Source organism: Macrotis lagotis, chromosome 1 (genome assembly GCF_037893015.1).
Source record: "Macrotis lagotis isolate mMagLag1 chromosome 1, bilby.v1.9.chrom.fasta, whole genome shotgun sequence".
Taxonomy (NCBI): domain Eukaryota; kingdom Metazoa; phylum Chordata; class Mammalia; order Peramelemorphia; family Peramelidae; genus Macrotis; species Macrotis lagotis.
Genome location: NC_133658.1, coordinates 287,030,472 through 287,050,264, shown reverse-complemented (window position 1 = coordinate 287,050,264; position 19,793 = coordinate 287,030,472). Strand labels below are relative to the sequence as shown.

The 19,793-nt window shown below is 41.0% G+C and overlaps 1 protein-coding gene across 4 annotated transcripts in view; it reads right to left on the bottom strand.

Moving 5' to 3' along the window:
• The window catches only part of ABO (ABO, alpha 1-3-N-acetylgalactosaminyltransferase and alpha 1-3-galactosyltransferase), a 50,577-nt gene that overhangs the window by 10,027 nt on the left and 20,757 nt on the right, over positions 1-19,793 (bottom strand). For all 4 annotated transcript variants that reach the window (XM_074210791.1, XM_074210792.1, XM_074210793.1 and 1 more), the window contains 2 exons: positions 14,266-14,319; positions 9,206-9,259 (listed from right to left, as the gene is read on the bottom strand). In XM_074210791.1, the coding sequence (XP_074066892.1) occupies positions 9,206-9,259; positions 14,266-14,319 (108 nt within the window). The remainder of the gene's footprint in view (positions 1-9,205; positions 9,260-14,265; positions 14,320-19,793) is intronic.

The following is a 19,793-nucleotide window of genomic DNA, read 5'->3' as shown; positions in this document are numbered from 1 at the left end:
GTTTTGAGTTTGCACAACCAGGACTTCTTTTTGGTTTACCCAATCTGGTGTTTGGGTTCCATTGTGTTTTGATTTCAACAGACTTCTGTGTTTACATATGGTGTTTAATCTTTTTTCAGAGGCTTCCAACTCTGAGCCTTTCTTGTAGTTTTCTTGAAGAGATGCTGAAATGGTTTGCCATTTCCTTCTCTAACTCATTTTACAGATGAGAAAACTGAGTCAAGTTGGGTTAAGTGACTTGTTAGTATGTGTCTGAGACCAGACTTTGAACTCAGAAATAGGTGTTTTCCTGACTCCAGGTCCTACATATCTTATCCATTGTACCATCTAGCTGTCTAAATTGAACATTTTCATGTATTCATAACCATCTTAATATTCCTTGCTTTCAAGTTGTCCTTTGTTTAATTTTGTTGAACTTTGTACATGTGTCATTCCAGTGGGGCCACCCTTATCTAAACCTTTTATAACTTCCAGAGCCTGGGTGGGAGAGAACCTCAACTCCGTTCTAGGTCACTCTCCTCTTCCAAACTATCTAATACATTTCTTTCTAACACTATTTTAAGTGTTAGGACTTGTTCTTGGGAACAATTCATCCATCTATCATCCTATCAGCAATTCAGTGAATGGTTTTTCACTCTGTGTAAAACATTGTTAAACAATGGAGTTACAAAGAGAAAACCAAAACAGGTCCTCTCCTTAAGTACTACTGACCACTGTGGGGATTGCTTAATTGGGCTACCTCTCTCAAGTCTTTTCTCTCCACAACTTATTCTCCATACAGCTGCTCATATGATCTTCCTTAAGTATAAATCTGGTCATGCTCCTCTCCCCAATGGCCCATTATTACTTTTTTTTCAAATGAAAATTTTGTTTGTCTTTAAAGGCATTTATCAGCTAACTCCAAAACACCATTCTAGCCTCACTTTTATGACTCACCTCCTTGAACCCAGAAATATAGCCAATCTGGCTTCTTCACTGTTCTTCACACATGATAAAGCCATTTCTCATCTCCACACCTTTGCACAAGTTGTACTTTCTGCCTGTAATGCACTTTCTCCTTGCCTCTATCTCTTAGGAATCCCTATTTCTTTCAAAGGACACCTTCTATGTGAGAACTTTTGTTGGGGGCGGGGGGAAGAGGCTTGGCGGTCGCTTAGAGGGGGAAACATAATCACCTTATAAGGGAATGTTACAGAACTCGGCCCCTCATTGAGTAAGAGTTCATGGGAGGGAGGACAGAGGGGATAAAAGGGTCTGCTGAGAGGTTGGGGGAAGCGGGAATGTGAACACAGAAGAATAAAGACTCATTACCCACCTCAGGCGCTCTGTCTGGTTCTTCCCCCATCAAAGAGTGGGGGCCGGAGGTACCCCGAAGACTCACCACGCGTTGGACTGGTGAGTAAGAGGACGGACTAGCATTAAGAAGCCGGCGTTGTAAATAAAAACCCGGCAAGTGGTGCCGAAACCCGGGACCTGATTTTGCTAGGGAACGTCTGGATCCGCTGGTCGGATTCTCCAGACAGCCTCGGTCGTTTCTGACCGGGAGGAAGGAGAGGGCGTTTACTCTCAGATATTGCCTGAGGGACATATCCCTATTGTGTTGACTATGCTTTCTTTCTCTCCCCTTTCTCCTTCTGCTCTAATCACGCTCCTTGCCGTGCTGGCCTGTCTGATTGTGCCCTGCTTCCTCCTTCTCTTTTGCCGAACGGGAACTTTCCAGTTCTGCCACCTGTTAGGATTGCAGCCTCGGCTAGTAGACAGCATGGGGGGCCGGAATAGTATTCCCGCCTTTGAGCCGGAGGAAAAAGAGGCCGTTGCAGGGCAGCTTTATAAACTCTGCGCTAAGCATGGTCGTAAATTACCTATCAAGACGTGCCGTGCTTTTGTTGAGAATATCTGGAACATCTGCCCTTGGGTGCAACATAGTGGGATCCAACCAGATAAATGGAAGGTGGTAGGGCAGCAGATGGCCTCCTATAATGACACCTGCCCGGGAAAACTGACCCCCAAGGATTTTACAGTGTATAAGATAGTGGATGCAGCCCTGCATCCCCAGAAGGTGACTTTGGCAGGAACAATCAGCACTCAGGTGGGTAGCTCGTTGGCCGGATCGGATTCAGAGAGCTCAGAGGAAGAGGGAAGGCCACTCCCTCCCCTGTATCCGTGGGAGGAACTTAGAAGAAACAATGGGGGAACAAGGGGCCCCCAGGGAGAAGATTCAGGGCCGGAAGTTTCCGAGCGCAGGAAGGGAGGGGTGCAAACAGTCCTCAGGGGTGGCAGGAAGAGGAGCGTGAGTAGGTGGGACCGGGAGGCTGCTGACGAGGAGGGAGGAGTCCGCGCTGATTGGACAGCTGCCACGCCCCAGGCTTGGCGAGCCAGCCAGGAGACAGAGGCAAAAAATCCCCCGTGTTCCTTGTCCGCCCTTCAGAGATCCCCTCAAGGGCTCCGCCCATCCGGCCTACTTGCCACCAGTGCCTCCATAGCAATAGAGAAAGGGGAGGAGGTGGACTGGGATGACTGGGGCCTCTACCCGGTATTTACGGACCCCCTTACCGGAGCCCGAGACTACCGCCCTGTCCCTTTTAAGATGCTTAAGGAACTTAAGGAGGCCGTGACTAAATACGGCCCAAACTCCCCTTATGTAAAAAGACTGATGCAAAACCTCTTTGCTACGCACCCTTGGACCCCTGCTGACTTTGACGAAATTGCAGCCGCGTGCCTAGATGCCTCCTTATATTTAGCTTTTAAGGCTCAGGCCCGCAGAGAGGCCTCTAAGCTGGCAAAATCCCGGGGTTATACTCCCCTGGATTTAGCCATTGACCTCCTGTGTGGAACTGGAGCCTATACTGACCCTGCTGTTCAGGCCCGGTATGGCCAGTTTGAGCTAGAGACTGTTAAAGAAACTCATGTTGCAGCTTGGGATAAGATTGGAGCCATGAAAGGGGGGAGAGCCACACAGAAGTTGGTTGGGCTGAAGCAGAGAGCAGATCAGACACCCCTCTCATTTGTGAACGAGGTTAAAGAGACAGTGACTCGTATAATGGGAGACACCCCGGGATCTGATCTACTTATGAGACAATTGATTAAAGAGGGTCTTCGCCCCAAAGGGATCGCAGCCATTAGCAGCCTTCCCCCCGACGCTTCATTAGAAGAAATTGTTGACAAATTGCTGGACATGCCCAGCGAGGATTCAATTCAAGCCTTAGTGACTGCCATGGAGAACCGGGAGGATAGCCTCCTGACCGCCCTTCACGGTATGCAGGTGAGACCCACCTGTTTTGGGTGCGGAAAGCCAGGGCACCTCAAAGCACAGTGCAGGCAGCGGCCCCCCTCCACTTCAGTTCCGACCTGTTATTCCTGTGGAAAGCCAGGTCACATAGCCAGGTTCTGCCGATCCAAAGGGAAGTCGGGAAAAGGGAAAGGGAGGGGCCCGGCCGCGGGGCCCCCCCCGTGCTCGAAGACAGCGGCCCCATTACTGTGACTATCCCCATGAGGGTTGACTATAGAGAAGGGACACAGCAGAGAGAGATCGGGCCTTGGGAAACCTCGATGATTCCCATTGAGCTAAATATTTTCCCAGCGCTCATCACAGGGGCTGAGAGATGTGTGGACTTAGTCACCCATACCCAGGTCATTTTTGGTCCCGGAAGTCCCACATCCGTAAGGGTCACAAACCCCCACCCCTTTCCCACCTTGGTAAAATAGGGCCAAGAGGTAGGAAAGGCGCTGCCCTTGCGGACCCCTCCCGCTCATGTGAACTGGGTCCACCCGGTCAGCTCTGGGCGACCACTGTTAACCGTCACGGTGGAAAATCAGAAGCTCGAAGGGATAATTGACACTGGAGCCGATTGCTCTGTCATAAATAGGGGACAGTGGAGGCGCGAGTGGCCACTCCTACAGAGTCCTCAAGCAGTGACGGGGGTGGGGGGCAATAGATCTGCCATGAAAGCAGCACACGCCTTACGGTGGTCAGCTTTGGAAGAATCTGGACTCTTCACCCCACTGTGCCTACCCGACCTCCCTTATGCATTATGGGGTAGAGATATCTTGAGCCAGCTTAACCTGACACTTGCCACCCCTGATAGCCTGCGGGGAAATTAATTGGGGCCACTCTAGAGATGAGCTTTTCCCCCAGAATAACATGGATTAATAAGAAACCTATTTGGGTTGAGCAGTGGCCCCTGACAAAAGAAAAGCTCATCGCCCTCACAGACATAGTAATGACCCTCCTGCACGAGAACAAAGTGGAACCGTCCCTTAGCCCGTATAACTCCCCCGTCTTTGTCATAAAAAAGAAAGGGGGGAGTTGGAGAATGTTGATTGATCTTCGGGCAGTAAATGCCAACATGGTACCCATGGGTACCCTCCAACCTGGTCTCCCTATGCCCACTGCAGTCCCGCAAGGGTGGACTATTATAGTGATTGATGTTAAAGACTGCTTCTATAGCATTCCCCTCCACCCGGAGGACAAAGAAAAATTTGCCTTTTCCCTCCCCACGATCAATTTCCAAGCCCCCAGTAAACGTTATCAGTTCACCGTCCTACCTCAGGGAATGGCCAATAGCCCCACCCTGTGCCAGCTTTACATGGATACTCTGCTACATCCTATCTTTTTAAACAGAAAGGGGGAGTTGGCAGGTCACTGACCCATTCAGACCTGTCTCAGGTACTATTTACCATGAATTTCCTACAAGTCAGGGATGACGGCACTACAGCCGCCCAGAGATTTTTCTCCCCAAAAGGACATGCTAAGAAAGAACCAACGCTCCTGCCCTCTCCCACCAAGGCCCTACCAGGCTCTAAAGTCATGTGGAGAGATGAAGAGGGAGGTTGGCATGGCCCTGTAACGGTAAAGAACAGAAGACAGGGCCACCTGTCATTTCATCCCGAGGATAAGATAGAAGAGCCAGAAAGATGGCTCCCTGTTTACAAGATAAGAGACCTTGATTAATGCCCAACCCTACGGGGTGAGAGGAATTTCTTTCTTTTTCAGGCCTTCTGATCATCGTAGGGATCCTTGGAGGTGCTCCATCTGAAGGAAATCCGACATGGGGAATACTCCGAGTTATTCCCTCTCCCCTTCCGGTAGCACGGAACTCCCCGATCTACCCTCGCCTGCTAGTGACCAATACATCGATGGGGCTCCCTTCTGCCTCGGTGGGGCCCCTCATGTGTGGCCACAGGGGAAGACATCGAGGATCCCATACCATGGAGGGATTGCCAGATGGCGGGAGGATACCCCCTTGAGGGTGAACAAGGACGCTGATTCTGGGAATCACCCTACTTGTTGTCTGTTTCTGCCGCCTAGCTAGGCGACAGAGGGGCTATATGCTTCTTACTCAGAAAGCCTTCATGGCCATGGAGACGGGGGAGGATCCCCAAGTCTGGCTAGCCGCCATGCATGACATGTGACACCTAGGGGTAAGACGAGGTAAACCCCAAGACGGGCAACTTCTCCTGACCCAGCCACCTAAGACGGGCAAGGTCCTGGGTTGAAGGAGATGACCTAAGACAGGGTTCCTCGCCCCCGGCGGATCCCCAAGTCTGGCTAGCCGCCATGCATGACATGTGACACCTAGGGGTAAGACAAGGTAAACCCCAAGACGGGCAACTTCTCCTGACCCAGCCACCTAAGACAGGCCCTGAGGGTGTCGGGCGCCTAGGACGGGCAAGGTCCTGGGTTGAAGGAGATGACCTAAGACAGGGTTCCTCGCCCCCGGCTATCAGAGGCCAGTAGAAATGACACCGCTTAAGGCTAACCTCAGCACCGCTTAAGGTCACACCAAGTGATAACCTTGTAAAACAGAAAGGGGGAGATGTTGGGGGCGGGGGGAAGAGGCTTGGCGGTCGCTTAGAGGGGGAAACATAATCACCTTATAAGGGAATGTTACAGAACTCGGCCCCTCATTGAGTAAGAGTTCATGGGAGGGAGGACAGAGGGGATAAAAGGGTCTGCTGAGAGGTTGGGGGAAGCGGGAATGTGAACACAGAAGAATAAAGACTCATTACCCACCTCAGGCGCTCTGTCTGGTTCTTCCCCCATCAAAGAGTGGGGGCCGGAGGTACCCCGAAGACTCACCACGCGTTGGACTGGTGAGTAAGAGGACGGACTAGCATTAAGAAGCCGGCGTTGTAAATAAAAACCCGGCAAACTTTCCTGATCATGCCTGTTGTTGGTGCTTGACCCATTCTTCATGAGAACATTTTTGAAAAAAATTTATATATGCCCTTATTGTCTACCTCAAAAGAATAAAATTTTCTTGAAGGAAGAACTATTTGATTTCTCACTCTGTATCCCCACTGCCTGACATAGAGTACCTAATAACACTGATGAGATCATTTGATGTTATTCAATTGGCAAATTTAAAAAAAATACACCACACCCACAATATTGCAAGAAATTTGGCCAGAAATTCAAGGCATAAAATTTTTAATGGGATATAAAATAAACCTCAAAATATCACTAGTTAATATATGGTTGAGGTGGGGAAATTGAAATATTTCTTGTTCCCCAGCGATAGGGAATGAGTGAAACTGCAATCAGTGATGCAAAAGGACATCCTATGTCATAAAGATAGATAGAGTCAGATCTCAGTAAGAGCCAGAAAACTGAAAGAATGGGAAAAGAAAAGATTAAGGATGAAAACAAATGTGTAGCCTTTGGAACTGACATTCCAAAAAGCACAGTAGCTTTAGAAAAGGACTCTGAGGAGATTAGGTTCAGCAATGGGGAACAAGAAATAGGATTTGGATGATGACCACTGGGAATTCAGAATCACTGGAAGGATGATATATAACCAGTGGAGATTTTATGGTCAAATATGGTCATTGTGCTTTTGCAATAATCACTTTAATTTGTTTTATTTTTTTCCCTGATACGATCATTTCTGTATACAAGTTTCTTCACTTTCTATCAGTTCTGTTTACTTCTTTTATTTCACTTTAAATCAGTTCACAAAATATCTGGGAGTTAATTTGCAGTTGGTCAAATTATACTTAGCACATATGTAAATTCAATTATAAAAATGATCTTTAAAAAATTAAGGATAACTTAAATAATTGTGGATTATTCATTGCCCATGACTGTATGTGGTATATATATATATATATATATATATATATATATATATATATGCCTATAGCTTATCTCATGATAAGCTTCTAATGAATACATGAATTAGATATACAGAGTGATATCAAGACAAATAGGACAAACATGGAAGAAAATATCTGTCAAATCTATAGATGGGGAAGAATTCATAACCAGACAAAAGATGTAAGGGACCACAGGAGATAAAATACAACAGTTTTGACTACATATAAAATAAAAAAGATTTTATTAAAACAAAACTAATGCCAAAATTAGATAAGAAGGATGAAATCAGGAAAAATCTTTGAAGCAAGTTTCACTGATAAAGGTCTCATTTTTAAGATATATAGAAACTGATGTCTATGTTGCATAGTGAAGCTGGATGACACATTGGGCCTGGACTCCTCTTGTCCAACCCAACCTCAGATACTTACTATGTGACTCAGAGAAAATCACTTAACCCTGTTTGTCTTACTTTATCTGTAAAATGAATTGGAGAAAGAAATGGAAAGCCACTCCAAAAGTTTTACTAAGAAAACCTTAAATGGGGTCAAAAAGAGTTCAACACAATTGAAAAATGACAAAGCAACAAAAGGGAACTGATTCCAATTTATAAGAATAAGAACCATTTAGTAGTTTATAAATGGTTACAAGAACCATTTAGTAGTTTATAAATGGTTACAAAATATGAATAAATAGTTTTCAGAAGAAGAAATTAAAGCTATCAAGCAGTCAGTGGAAGGGAAAGGAAAAAGAGATCCACTGGTGTTATCATGTGAATTGAAAACAAACTTAAGATCTGAATTTGGCATGGAAAAGGGTTACACCTATCAGATACTGGAGAGAAGGAGAGAATGAAAGGCTTTTACTTTTTTCAAGTACTTTGAAATAATAATAATAATAACATCCAGCATTTATATAGAACATTTTAAATATTATCTCATGTTGTTTACACAACAAACCTCTATCTTCCCAAAATAGCACGGGACTTTATGCAACAAGTCCTGAAGGGAAAAAAAAAACCAACTCTTTGTTGACTGAATAATGAATCTCTTTGTGTTATGCATGCAGGGTTTGTGTGTGAGTAAATCCAAATTAAGGCTGTTAACTACATAAGACCTAAAAGGACTGGTCAGATAATTCTTCATGGTCCCCACAGAAGACAATAATCATTTGTTTACCGATATTTGGAAAAAAATCCAGAAAAGAGATTCACCAGCCTTCACACCAGTCTCTCATTTTTTTTATTCCCAATAAGATAGTGGTAGAGAGAGAGCCAAGAAGACCTGAATTCAAGTTCTACTTTTGACACATGGAGGTTCTTAAAGTTCTTGGAAACTCTCAAAGCCTGTAAATTGGAGAGAAGGTAACCACATGCACTAATCAGAGGGAGATTTCCCACCCAGGGGTCCCCTAGACTAAGTCAAACATAAGCCCAGGATATAATTCTCCATTGAAAGGAAAGGCTGTACAATTAATTCTTTTTTTTTTAGGTTCTTTGAAGGCAAATGGGGTTAAGTGGCTTGCCCAAGGCCACACAGCAAAGTAATTACTAAGTGTCTGAGACCAGATTTGAGCCCAGGTACTCCTGACTCCAAGGCCGGTGCTTTATCTACTACACCACCTAGCCACCCCAAAACAAAGGTTTTTCTTTAAGATCTTTCAAGGCAATAGGGTTAAGTGGCTTGGACAAGGCCATACAGCTAGGTAATTATTGTCTGCATTCGGATTTGAACCCAGGTACTCCTGACTCCAAGGCTGGTGCTCTATTCACTGCTCCACCTAGCCGCCCCTGTACAATCACTTCTAAAGTTCTTCATGAGATCTTCAGGGTGTCTCTGTATGGCTTCTTCTGACCCCCTTGTGAACACTTGCCCTCTGAGAATTCTTCATAAAACAGCTTTTTTGGCAACTGTATATCTAACATTCTAACAATATGCTGTACTCTCTGTAGTAATGTTGGAATGCTAGGCAATTTTGCTCAAGAAAGGACTTCAGTATCTGGTATGTTCTCTTTCCAGATGATCTTTAGAATCTTAATCTTGGTCAAAGACCTTTCTGCACAATCTCTAAGATCTCTTCCATCTCAGAAATTAAGTAAAGAACGTCACTCACCTTTGTGGCTTTGATTGTGTTGGAGAAGTATTGTTTCCCACAGCGAAGAATTTGCTGTAAAGGAAAGATAGGAGATGAAATTTGGTCCTTTTGAAAATGGAAAGGAATAAAAGGAAAAAGAGGAAGAAAGGAGGAAAGAAAGAAAGAGAGGAAGGAAAGGAGGAAGGAAGGAAGGAAGGAAGGAAGGAAGGAAGGAAGGAAGGAGGGAGGGAGGGAGGGAGGGAGGGAGGGAGGGAAGGAGGGAGGAAGGAAGGAAGGAAGGAAGGAAGGAAGGAAGGAAGGAAGGAAAGAAAGAAGGAAGGCCACACCAGAGGAAAGTCTAGAAGAGGCCTAGGCTCAAGTTCTGTTTTCTGCATACCATTCCATAACTTTTCCTCCTTATCAATTTGTGGGGAAACGATTTATATATTGTTTCAGGGAGATTATGATATTGTTGAAATCCAACACCCTGACTTCAAGAATTTCAGGAAAGATGGAGATGTGAAAAGGTATTCTGGGATCCCCCTGGATCCTGGATCTACCCAGAGCATACTTGTTTTGAGTTCCCACAAGGAGGATTTGTTTTTGGTTTACCCAAGCTGGTGTTTTGGGTTCCATTGTGTTTTGATTTCACCCAGATTTTATGTTTACATTTGGTGTTTATTTATTTGTTTGGTTTTTTGTTTGTTTTTTATTTGTTTGTTTATTTCTTTATTAGGTTTTTGCAAGGTAAATGGGGTTAAGTGGCTTGCCCAAGGCCACACAGCTAGGTAATTATTAGGTGTCTGAGGCCTGATTTGAACTCAGGTACTCCTGATTTCAGGGCCTGTGCTCTATCCACTGAGACATCTAGACGCCCCATGTTTTGTGTTAAATCTTTTTTCAGTGGCGTCCAACTCTTTGGGCCTTATTTTGGGTTTTCTTGATTGGTTTTTCATTTCCTTCTCTAACTCATCTTACAGATGAGGAAACTGAGTCAAGTTGGATAAAGTGACTTGCTAGTATTTGTCTGAGGCCTGACTTGAACTTAGAAATAGGTGTCTTCCTGACTCCAGGTCCTATATCTCTCATCCATTGTACCACCTAGCTGTCTAAATTGAACATTTTCATTTACTCATGTCCATCTTAATATTCCTTGCTTTCAAGTTGTTCTTTTTATATCTTTGAGTAACTGTTTAACTTTGTACATGTGTCATTCCAGTGGGGCCACCATTGTCTAAACCTTTTATACATTTCAGAGCCTCACAACTCCGTTCTAGGTCACTCTCCTCTTCCAAACTATCTAATACATTTCTTTCTAAAACTATTTTAAGTGTTAGGACTTGTTCTTGGGAACAATTCATCCATCTATCATCCTATCAGCAATTCAGTGAATGGTTTTTCACTCTGTGTAAAACATTGTTAAACAATGGAGTTACAAAGAGAAAACCAAAACAGGTCCTCTCCTTAAGTACTACTGACCACTGTGGGGATTGCTTAATTGGGCTACCTCTCTCAAGTCTTTTCTCTCCACAACTTATTCTCCATACAGCTGCTCATATGATCTTCCTTAAGTATAAATCTGGTCATGCTCCTCTCCCCAATGGCCCATTATTACTTTTTTTCAAATGAAAATTTTGTTTGTCTTTAAAGGCATTTATCAGCTAACTCCAAAACACCATTCTAGCCTCACTTTTATGACTCACCTCCTTGAACCCAGAAATATAGCCAATCTGGCTTCTTCACTGTTCTTCACACATGATAAAGCCATTTCTCATCTCCACACCTTTGCACAAGTTGTACTTTCTGCCTGTAATGCACTTTCTCCTTGCCTCTATCTCTTAGGAATCCTTATTTCTTTCAAAGGACACCTTCTATGTGAGAACTTTCCTGATCATGCCTGTTGTTGGTGCTTGACCCATTCTTCATGAGAACATTTTGAAAAATATTTGTATATGCCCTTATTGTCTACCTCAAAAGAATAAAATTTTCTTGAAGGAAGAACTATTTGATTTCTCACTCTGTATCCCCACTGCCTGACATAGAGTACCTAATAACACTGATGAGATCATTTGATGTTATTCAATTGGCAAATTTAAAAAAAATACACCACACCCACAATATTGCAAGAAATTTGGCCAAAAATTCAAGGCATAAAATTTTTAATGGGATATAAAATAAACCTCAAAATATCACTAGTTAATATATGGTTGAGGTGGGGAAATTGAAATATTCATTGTTCCCCGGTGATAGGGAATGAGTGAAACTGCAATCAGTGATGCAAAAGGACATCCTATGTCATAAAGATAGATAGAGTCAGATCTCAGTAAGAGCCAGAAAACTGAAAGAATGGGAAAAGAAAAGATTAAGGATGAAAACAAATGTGTAGCCTTTGGAACTGACATTCCAAAGAGCACAGTAGCTTTAGAAAAGGACTCTGAGGAGATTGGGTTCAGCAATGGGGAACAAGAAATAGGATTTGGATGATGACCACTGGGAATTCAGAATCACTGGAAGGACAATATATAACCAGTGGAGATTCTAGGGTCAAATATGGTCATTGTGTTATTGCAATATTCACTTTCATTTGTTTTATTTTTTCCTAGTACAATAATTTCTGTATACAGTTATCTTTACTTTCTATAAGTTCTGCTTACTTCTTTTATTTCACTTTAAATCAGTTCACAAAATATCTGGGAGTTAATTTGCAGTTGGTCAAATTATACTTAGCACATATGTAAATTCAATTATAAAAATGATCTTTAAAAAAATTAAGGATAACTTAAATAATTGTGGATTATTCATTGCCCATGACTGTATGTATGTATATATATATATATATATATAATATATATATATATATATATAAGCCTATAGCTTATCTCATGATAAGCTTCTAATGAATACATGAATTAGATATACAGAGTGATATCAAGACAAATAGGACAAACATGGAAGAAAATACCTGTAAAATCTATAGATAGGGAAGAATTCATAACCAGACAAAAAGATGTAAGGGACCACAGGAGGTAAAATACAACAGTTTTGACTACATATAAAATAAAAAAGATTTTATTAAAACAAAACTAATGCCAAAATTAGATAAGAAGGATGAAATCAGGAAAAATCTTTGAAGCAAGTTTCACTGATAAAGGTCTCATTTTTAAGATATATAGAAATTGATATCTATGTTGCACAGTGAAGCTAGGTGACACATTGGGCCTGGACTCCTCTTCTCCAACCCAACCTCAGATACGTACTATGTGACTCAGGGAAAATCACTCAACCCTTTTTGTCTTACTTTCTTTATCTGTAAAATGAGTTGGAGAAAGAAATGGAAAGCCACTCCAAAAGTTTTACTAAGAAAACCTTAAATGGGGTCAAAAAGAGTTTGACACAATTGAAAAATGACAAAGCAACAAAAGGGTACTGATTCTAATTTATAAGAATAAGAACCATTCAGTAGTTGATAAATGGTTACAAAATATGAATAAATAGTTTTCAGAAGAAGAAATTAAAACTATCAGCAGTCAATGGGACAGAAAGAAGATGAGATCCACTGGTGTTATCCTGTGAATTGAAAACAAACTTAAGATCTGAACTTGGCTTGAAAAATGGTTACCACTTATCAGAGACTGGAGAAAAGGAGAGAATGAATGGTTTGATTTTTTTTCAAGACCTTTGAAATAATAATAATAATAATATCAGCCAGAATTTATACAGAACTTTTAAAATATTATCTTGTGCTATTCACACAACAAACCTAGGTAAGAACCATCTCTTATCTGATATTTCTATCTTCCCAAACCAGGACAGGACTTTATACAAGTCCTGAAGGGGGAAAAAAATGACTCTTTATTGACAGAATAATGAATCTCTTTGTTTTATGTATGTATTGTTTCTGTGTGAGTGAATCTAAATTAAGGCTGTTAACTGCATGAGAGCTAAAAGGACTGGTCAGATAATTCTTCATGGTCCCCACAGAAGACAATAATCATTTGTTTATTGATTATTTGGAAAAAAATCCAGAAAAGGAAAAAAGATCCAGAAAAGAGATTCACCAGCCTTCTCACCAGTTACTTTTTTTTATTCCCAATAAGATAGTGGTAGAGAGAGGGCCAAGAAGATCTGAATTCAAGTTCTGCTTCTATCACATGGAGGCCCTCAATGTTCTTGGAAACTCTCTAAGCCTGTAAATTGGAGAGAAGGTGACCACCTGCACTAATCAGAGGGAGATTTCCCACCCAGGGCTTCCTAGAATAAATCAATCAGCCCAGGATATAATTCTAATTGAAAGGAAAGACTGATGCCTTATTCTGGTTGGTTCTTGTCCTTCATCATTAAAGAAGAGAAAAACTATGTTTGAGACAAGTCACAGTGTGTCCTACTGTGGCTGCTCAGACCAATATGAGCTACAAATACTCTACTACAAGGTGGGCCAAAAAGTCCATGTGATCTCCTGGGGTGGGTACTCTGAACTTACAGGTGTCATGTTTCCTTTGAGCTGCTTCAATTCTGCCTTCCTCACAAAATGCAACCCTCTCACTGAGGAGGGCATGCCATGCTGGGCGGTCCTGTGTCAGTGTCTTCCATGCTGTGCAATCAATTCTAAAGTTCTTCAGTGAGATCTTCAGGGTGTCTCTGCATGTCTTCTTCTGACCCCCTTGTGAACACTTGCCCTCTTTGAGTTCTTCATAAAATAGTTTTTTTTGGCAACTGTATATCTGGCATTCTAACCATATGCTGTACTCTCTGTAGTAATGTTGGAATGCTAGAAAGTTTTGCTCAAGAAGGACTTCAGTGTCTGGTATGTTCTCTTTCCAGATGATCTTTAGAATCTTTTTTTTTCTTTCCTTTTTTTTTAAGATTTTTGCAAGGCAAATGGGGTTAAGTGGCTTGCCCAAGGCCACACAACTACGTAATTATTAAGTGTCTGAGACTGGATTTGAACCCAGGTACTCCTGACTCCAGGGCTGGTGCTTTATCCACTGCACCACCTAGCCACCCCTGAGCTTTAGAATCTTAATCTTGGTCAAAGGCCTTTTCTGCACAATCTCTAAGATCACTTCGATTTCATAAATTAAGTAAAGAAGGTCACTCACCTTTGTGGCTTTGGTTGTGGTAGAGGAGTATTGTGTCCCACAGTGAAGAATTTGCTGTAAAAGGAAGATAATAGATGAAATACAGTTCTTTTGATAATGGAAAGAAATAAAAGAAAAAAGAGGAAGAAAGGGGGGAAGTAAGAAAGGTAGGAAGGAAGGAGGAAGTAAAGGAAGGAGGGAGGAAGAAAGGAAAAAGGAAGGAAGGGAATAGTATGTTCCAGACACTGTGCTAGGGATACAAATTTAAAAATCAAGATAGGTCCTGTCCTCAAGAAATCTATATTTTAAAAGAAGGAAACAACACCTATAAGGGGATATTGACCAGGAAGTATGTTTTGGTCAGAAAAACCAAAAGGCTAATACATGGAGTTACAAAATACTTGACTGACATGTCCTTTCCAGGAGCCACAGTGTGGTACTGTTGATTTGAGTACTGATCCTGGAGTTAGATATGGAAAGTAGAAATGTTGATGGATATGTCCACAGTGGCATAATATAAAGATGGAGCTGCAATAAACTAGCTATTGTGATTACTCAGCAGTAAGAAGCCTAGGGACCAGGTGGCTAGGTGGTGCAGTGAATAGAGCACCGGCCCTGGAGTCAGGAGTACCTAAGTTCAAATCCGGCCTCAGACACTTAATAATTACCTAGCTTTGTGGCCTTGGGCAAGCCACTTAACCCCATTGCCTTGCAAAAAAAAAAAAACAACTAAAAAAGAAGAAGGAAGGAGGAGGAGGAGGAGGAGGAGAAGGAAAAGGAGAAGAAGAAGAAGAAGAAGAAGAAGAAGAAGAAACAGAAGCAGCCCAGAGACCTAGAGAGGAATACAAGTTAAAGGAAGATATTGTAAAAAATGATTATTTCACTCATATATTTAGTAACTAATTATTGAACCAAAACCAAGATTTTTCCTTTTTTCTACTTTCTCATCCAGAAATCAACCAGTATGGGAAATCATAGAAATTTACCCAGGTCAAGATCTAATTAGACAGTAAAAGAAATTCTAAGTTTGGGCTGATGGGTGCAATTCCACTTATTGAGTTTGCCCAGAGAGGTCTGGGAAAATGTGGAACTTCTCTTTTGTCAGAAAACAAGGTTATATGGATATTGTTAAGTCTCTTTGACCAAGATTTGGGAGATGCAAGTCACATACCACAAAACCTTCATTGTAATATAGGCCATTCACTCATTTTAAAGTTCATTTTCTCATTAATGTTTTTTAGGTTTTTGGCCAGGCAAATGGGGTTAAGTGGCTTGCCCAAGGCCACACAGCTAGGTAATTATTAAGTGTCTGAGGCCAGATTTGAACCCAGGTACTCCTGACTTCAGGGCTGGTGCTTTATCCACTACACCACCTAGCCACCCCCATTTTCTCATTAATTGGTAACCAATCAGAGTTGATTGCCATCCTCCAGAACACTTTAGCTTTAAAGGACATATAAACTATGAATCTACTGCTATTAGGGGTCTTTGGTCTTAGAGAGATAGCCAAATGGGCATCTTTTTATTAATAAATATGTTGACCTTATTAATAAAATAATTAAATTACTCAGAAATTATGCTTTTCAAACCTTTTTAAATGCCACAGTATTGAAGAGAGATATAATAGGAAATAAAGGTTTTGTAAATAAAAAATTTTTGAGAAAGGAAAGAATGAATCTTTGCAAATAAAACTCAGGGGAGATGGAAAGGCAATTAATTCAGTGGCCAACCTTATTATAAGATGATAAATTTGAAGGGCACAGCCAAACTCAGACAATTTACCAAATCACAAAATATTATGTTCTTGTTAGACTAGCTGTTCAGGAAGTGTTAGGTTCATGCCAGCTAGCTTATCCTTACCCAGGCGAATGTTGAAGGGGTGAGAGACAAGGGAGACAAGTTCTCCAAGACCTCCGTTTATTAAACCAAATACAAGTGCTTAAATATCCTCCCCAGGCCCTGGTCCACTCCCACTCCCATGGCACTCTACAATCAACCAGTAAAACAAGGCTCTGGTGCTTGAGGACACCAGGTCATACAATAGTCCCTTACAACAGAGTAGTTGTGAAAGTTCCTCTTTGAAGATAGTTTCCCTGACAGAAAAAAAGGAATCAGATTTCCCAGTCATCCATCTCCAAAGTCAAAGTTGTATAACTGAAAAGAAGATGTGGTTATCAAGTACCAATTTGTGACACTTTGCTTAGATAGGCAAAGAAAGGTTGGAAGATGGCCCTATTTTAAGGAGACTTTTCACAGAGCCATAGATAGACTATGACATCTATGAGATTGTATTTTTGATCCTTTCTCTACCATACTGAAGTAGGCACCTCACATACACACACACACACACACACACACATACACTAACAGGGAGCTGAGAGAATGAGCCTTTTTATGCTTGTATGAATGATTTAACTAAAATAAATTGCTATAGATAAAATTACTGGTGAAGGGAGAGTTGTAAAATAGTTTAAAATCTTGCATATATCTTCAGCTAATTGGCCCCCAGACTCTGGCAAAAGGGATTGGAGAACTAAGTTTGAAATAGTACTTACTATATTTTAGGCCCTATACTAATCACTTTATAAATATTTTCTCCTTTGATCCTCCCAGAAATCCTATGAGATATTAGGTATTGTTATCCTCATTTTACAGTTAAGGAAACTGAGGCAAACAGAGGTTTTGCTCTCAGGACTTAGTCAAGGTCATACATAACTAATTAGCATCTGTAACCAAATTTGAACTCAGCTCTCCTGACTCTAGGCCCATTCCTCTTTCCACCACACCATCTCATAAGGAATATGGAATTCTGAGGACATTTTTAAAGCAGAGTAATGTGGTGGCATAGAAAGTAAGTCACTGTGTTTCTCCTTCTTGACATGAGTAATGGCATTTTATTATGTCACAATTTACGTTTATATAGGCAGATGTGTCCAACATTTATATTTTTCCTCTTTTCTCCCAATTCTTAGAGCAGGATAAGAAAAAGATGAGTCCACCAGATCTCATACTTCTGGGATCAATGAAGAACTAGCAGTTCAGAAAATCTTCACTCCCCCTCCCCTAAAACACAACAAAATGCCTTCAAGGTTAATGACTAATTAGTTGTGAATCCCTATGCTTATTACAGGACTTGGAAGAAATGGCTCGTTTTCCAACCCCAACTTATCCCATGGAGATACACTTCTCTGTATTCCAACTAAAGCTTTTCCCTGCCAAGGCTTCTACCAAAAATGGATAAGAAAAAGATTTGTTTGTTTATTTGTGCTTTGTGTTTTGTTTACTTGTGCTTTAAATGATCAAAAAGAAGGTCTTTCATATTCTATTAGGCAGCATATGCACTACTACAGTTAGAATAATACAAAAAAGAAACTGAGATTGCCATGAATATAAGAAGATGGAAAGAATATGATCCTAAGAAAGGATCCATAGAGATAATCTAGTCCAAGCCCTCAGATGAAGAAACTGAAGCCTTAATTTGAGTTATGAGGCCAATGGAAGGTCACTTAAGCTCTCTGAACTTCAGTTTCCTTATAAGAAAAATGAAGATAATGCTATTGGTACTGTCTACAAAGCACAGTTATTGTGAAACTCCAATAAAATAATGTATGTAAAGTGCTCTGATAACTTTAGAACCCCATATAAATAGTAATTTTTCTATCCCACTCCTCAAATAGGGGTAATCCATACCTCTCCCATTCAGTGATCTAATAGAATAGTGGACTTGGAATCAGGAGGAACTGTGTTCACATCCTTCTCTTTGCCAAGATAAACCCTTCTGTTTACACAAGTGACCCCAATCCGTCCAGAAAGCTCCTTTTACATTGCCACTCTTATATTCAATGCTTCCCTACTCCCTACAAATGGACCCATGTTTCCTCTGTCTTCAAAAACCTTTCATTTGATTTATCCACCCATTCTAGTTGTGGTCCCATCATATCTCTTCTCCCTTTCATGCATAATTCTTTAAGGAGGTTGGCTATAATGGGTACTTCTACTTCCTTTCTTCTTACTCTCTTAACTCTTGGCAATCTGACTTCTGACTTTATCATTCAGCCTAAACTGTTCTCTCCAAAGTTAACTGTAATTTCTTAAATCTAATGTTATTTTCTCAATTCTTATCCTAGATACTTTGGACTCTGGATACATCCTGGACCTTTGATACTGCTGATTATTCTCCCAAATTTTCTGAGATACTGTTCTAAACTGAGCCTTTTTCCTGACTGTTCCTTCTCAGTCACCTTTACTGGATCATCATCCAAATCACACACACCTGGGGTATCTTACAGGGCTTCTTTTGCCTTCTCTCCTCCCTCTAAACTATTTCAATTGCTGATTTCATCAACTTCCATAGTTTCAATTATCATCTCTGTGCTGTTGATTTTCAGATTTATCTAGCCTGAATCTATGCTGACTTCTAGATTCCCATCTCCAAATCTTATTAGATATCACAAACTGGATGTTCTATAGATGTCTTAAACTCAACCCAATAAAAGCTGAATTTATTATAATTCCTCCCAAATCCTCCCTTCTCCCCAACTTCCCCATTACTGTTAAGGAAATCACCATCCTCCCAATACCCTAAACTTGCAAGTTAGATGTCATCCTTGACTACTCACTCCCTTTCACTTCCTATATCCAATCTCTTACCAGGTACTGGCAATTTTATATCATACTCTTTCTCACATCCTCCCCCCCTTTCCTCTGACACTGTCTAATGCAAGCCATCATCAGTTCATGCCTCAATATTGCAATAGCCTCTTGGTGGGTCTACCTCTAATTATCTTTCTAACCCCAGTCCTTATCACTGTTTTTGGCATCTAGAATGAATTTAATAAATGCTGACTAATTGATTGACTAATTTACTTTACTTCTCTTAGCCTCAGTTTCCTTATTTGCAAAAATGTGGATAAGATTATCTCCCAGGCACCAATTGTTAGGATCAAGTGTGATAGCATAAACAAATTAATTTTCAAACCTTAAAGTACTCCATAAATGTCAGCTATTATTATTATTATTAGTAATAGTAGTAGTAGTAATAGTAGTAGTAGTAGTAGTAATAGTAGTAGTAGTAGTAGTAGTAGTAGTAGTAGTAGTAGTAGTAGTAGTAGTAGTAGTAATGCTTACCTGATCTCTCTTAGTTGGTAATGCTTCCTCCATCAAATTATGTTGTATCTATCTCTCAGATTCTGGTTTATAAGTTTATAAGTCTCATCATTCATAAAAAGTGGGGTTAGAACTCCCTGTGCCTATGATTCTACAACTTTCAAGTTATCCCATAGCAATAAAAGAATCTAATAACTTGCTTTAGAGACAGATGATGTAACAATCAATGTATCTTTAAGCTACAGTCTTGTTTATATCTAAATTTGGATTGACAAATGCTTTTTTCTTACCTTGAACTAACTTAGACATCTGCTCAGACCCCGTCCAAATAAAGTATAAATTTTATACTTTGGTGGCCAGACTATTGAAACTTAAACAACTGCATTGCCTACTCTCATTTCCTTATTTGCCTTGCAATATGAATTATTCTTTGATTTTCCTTC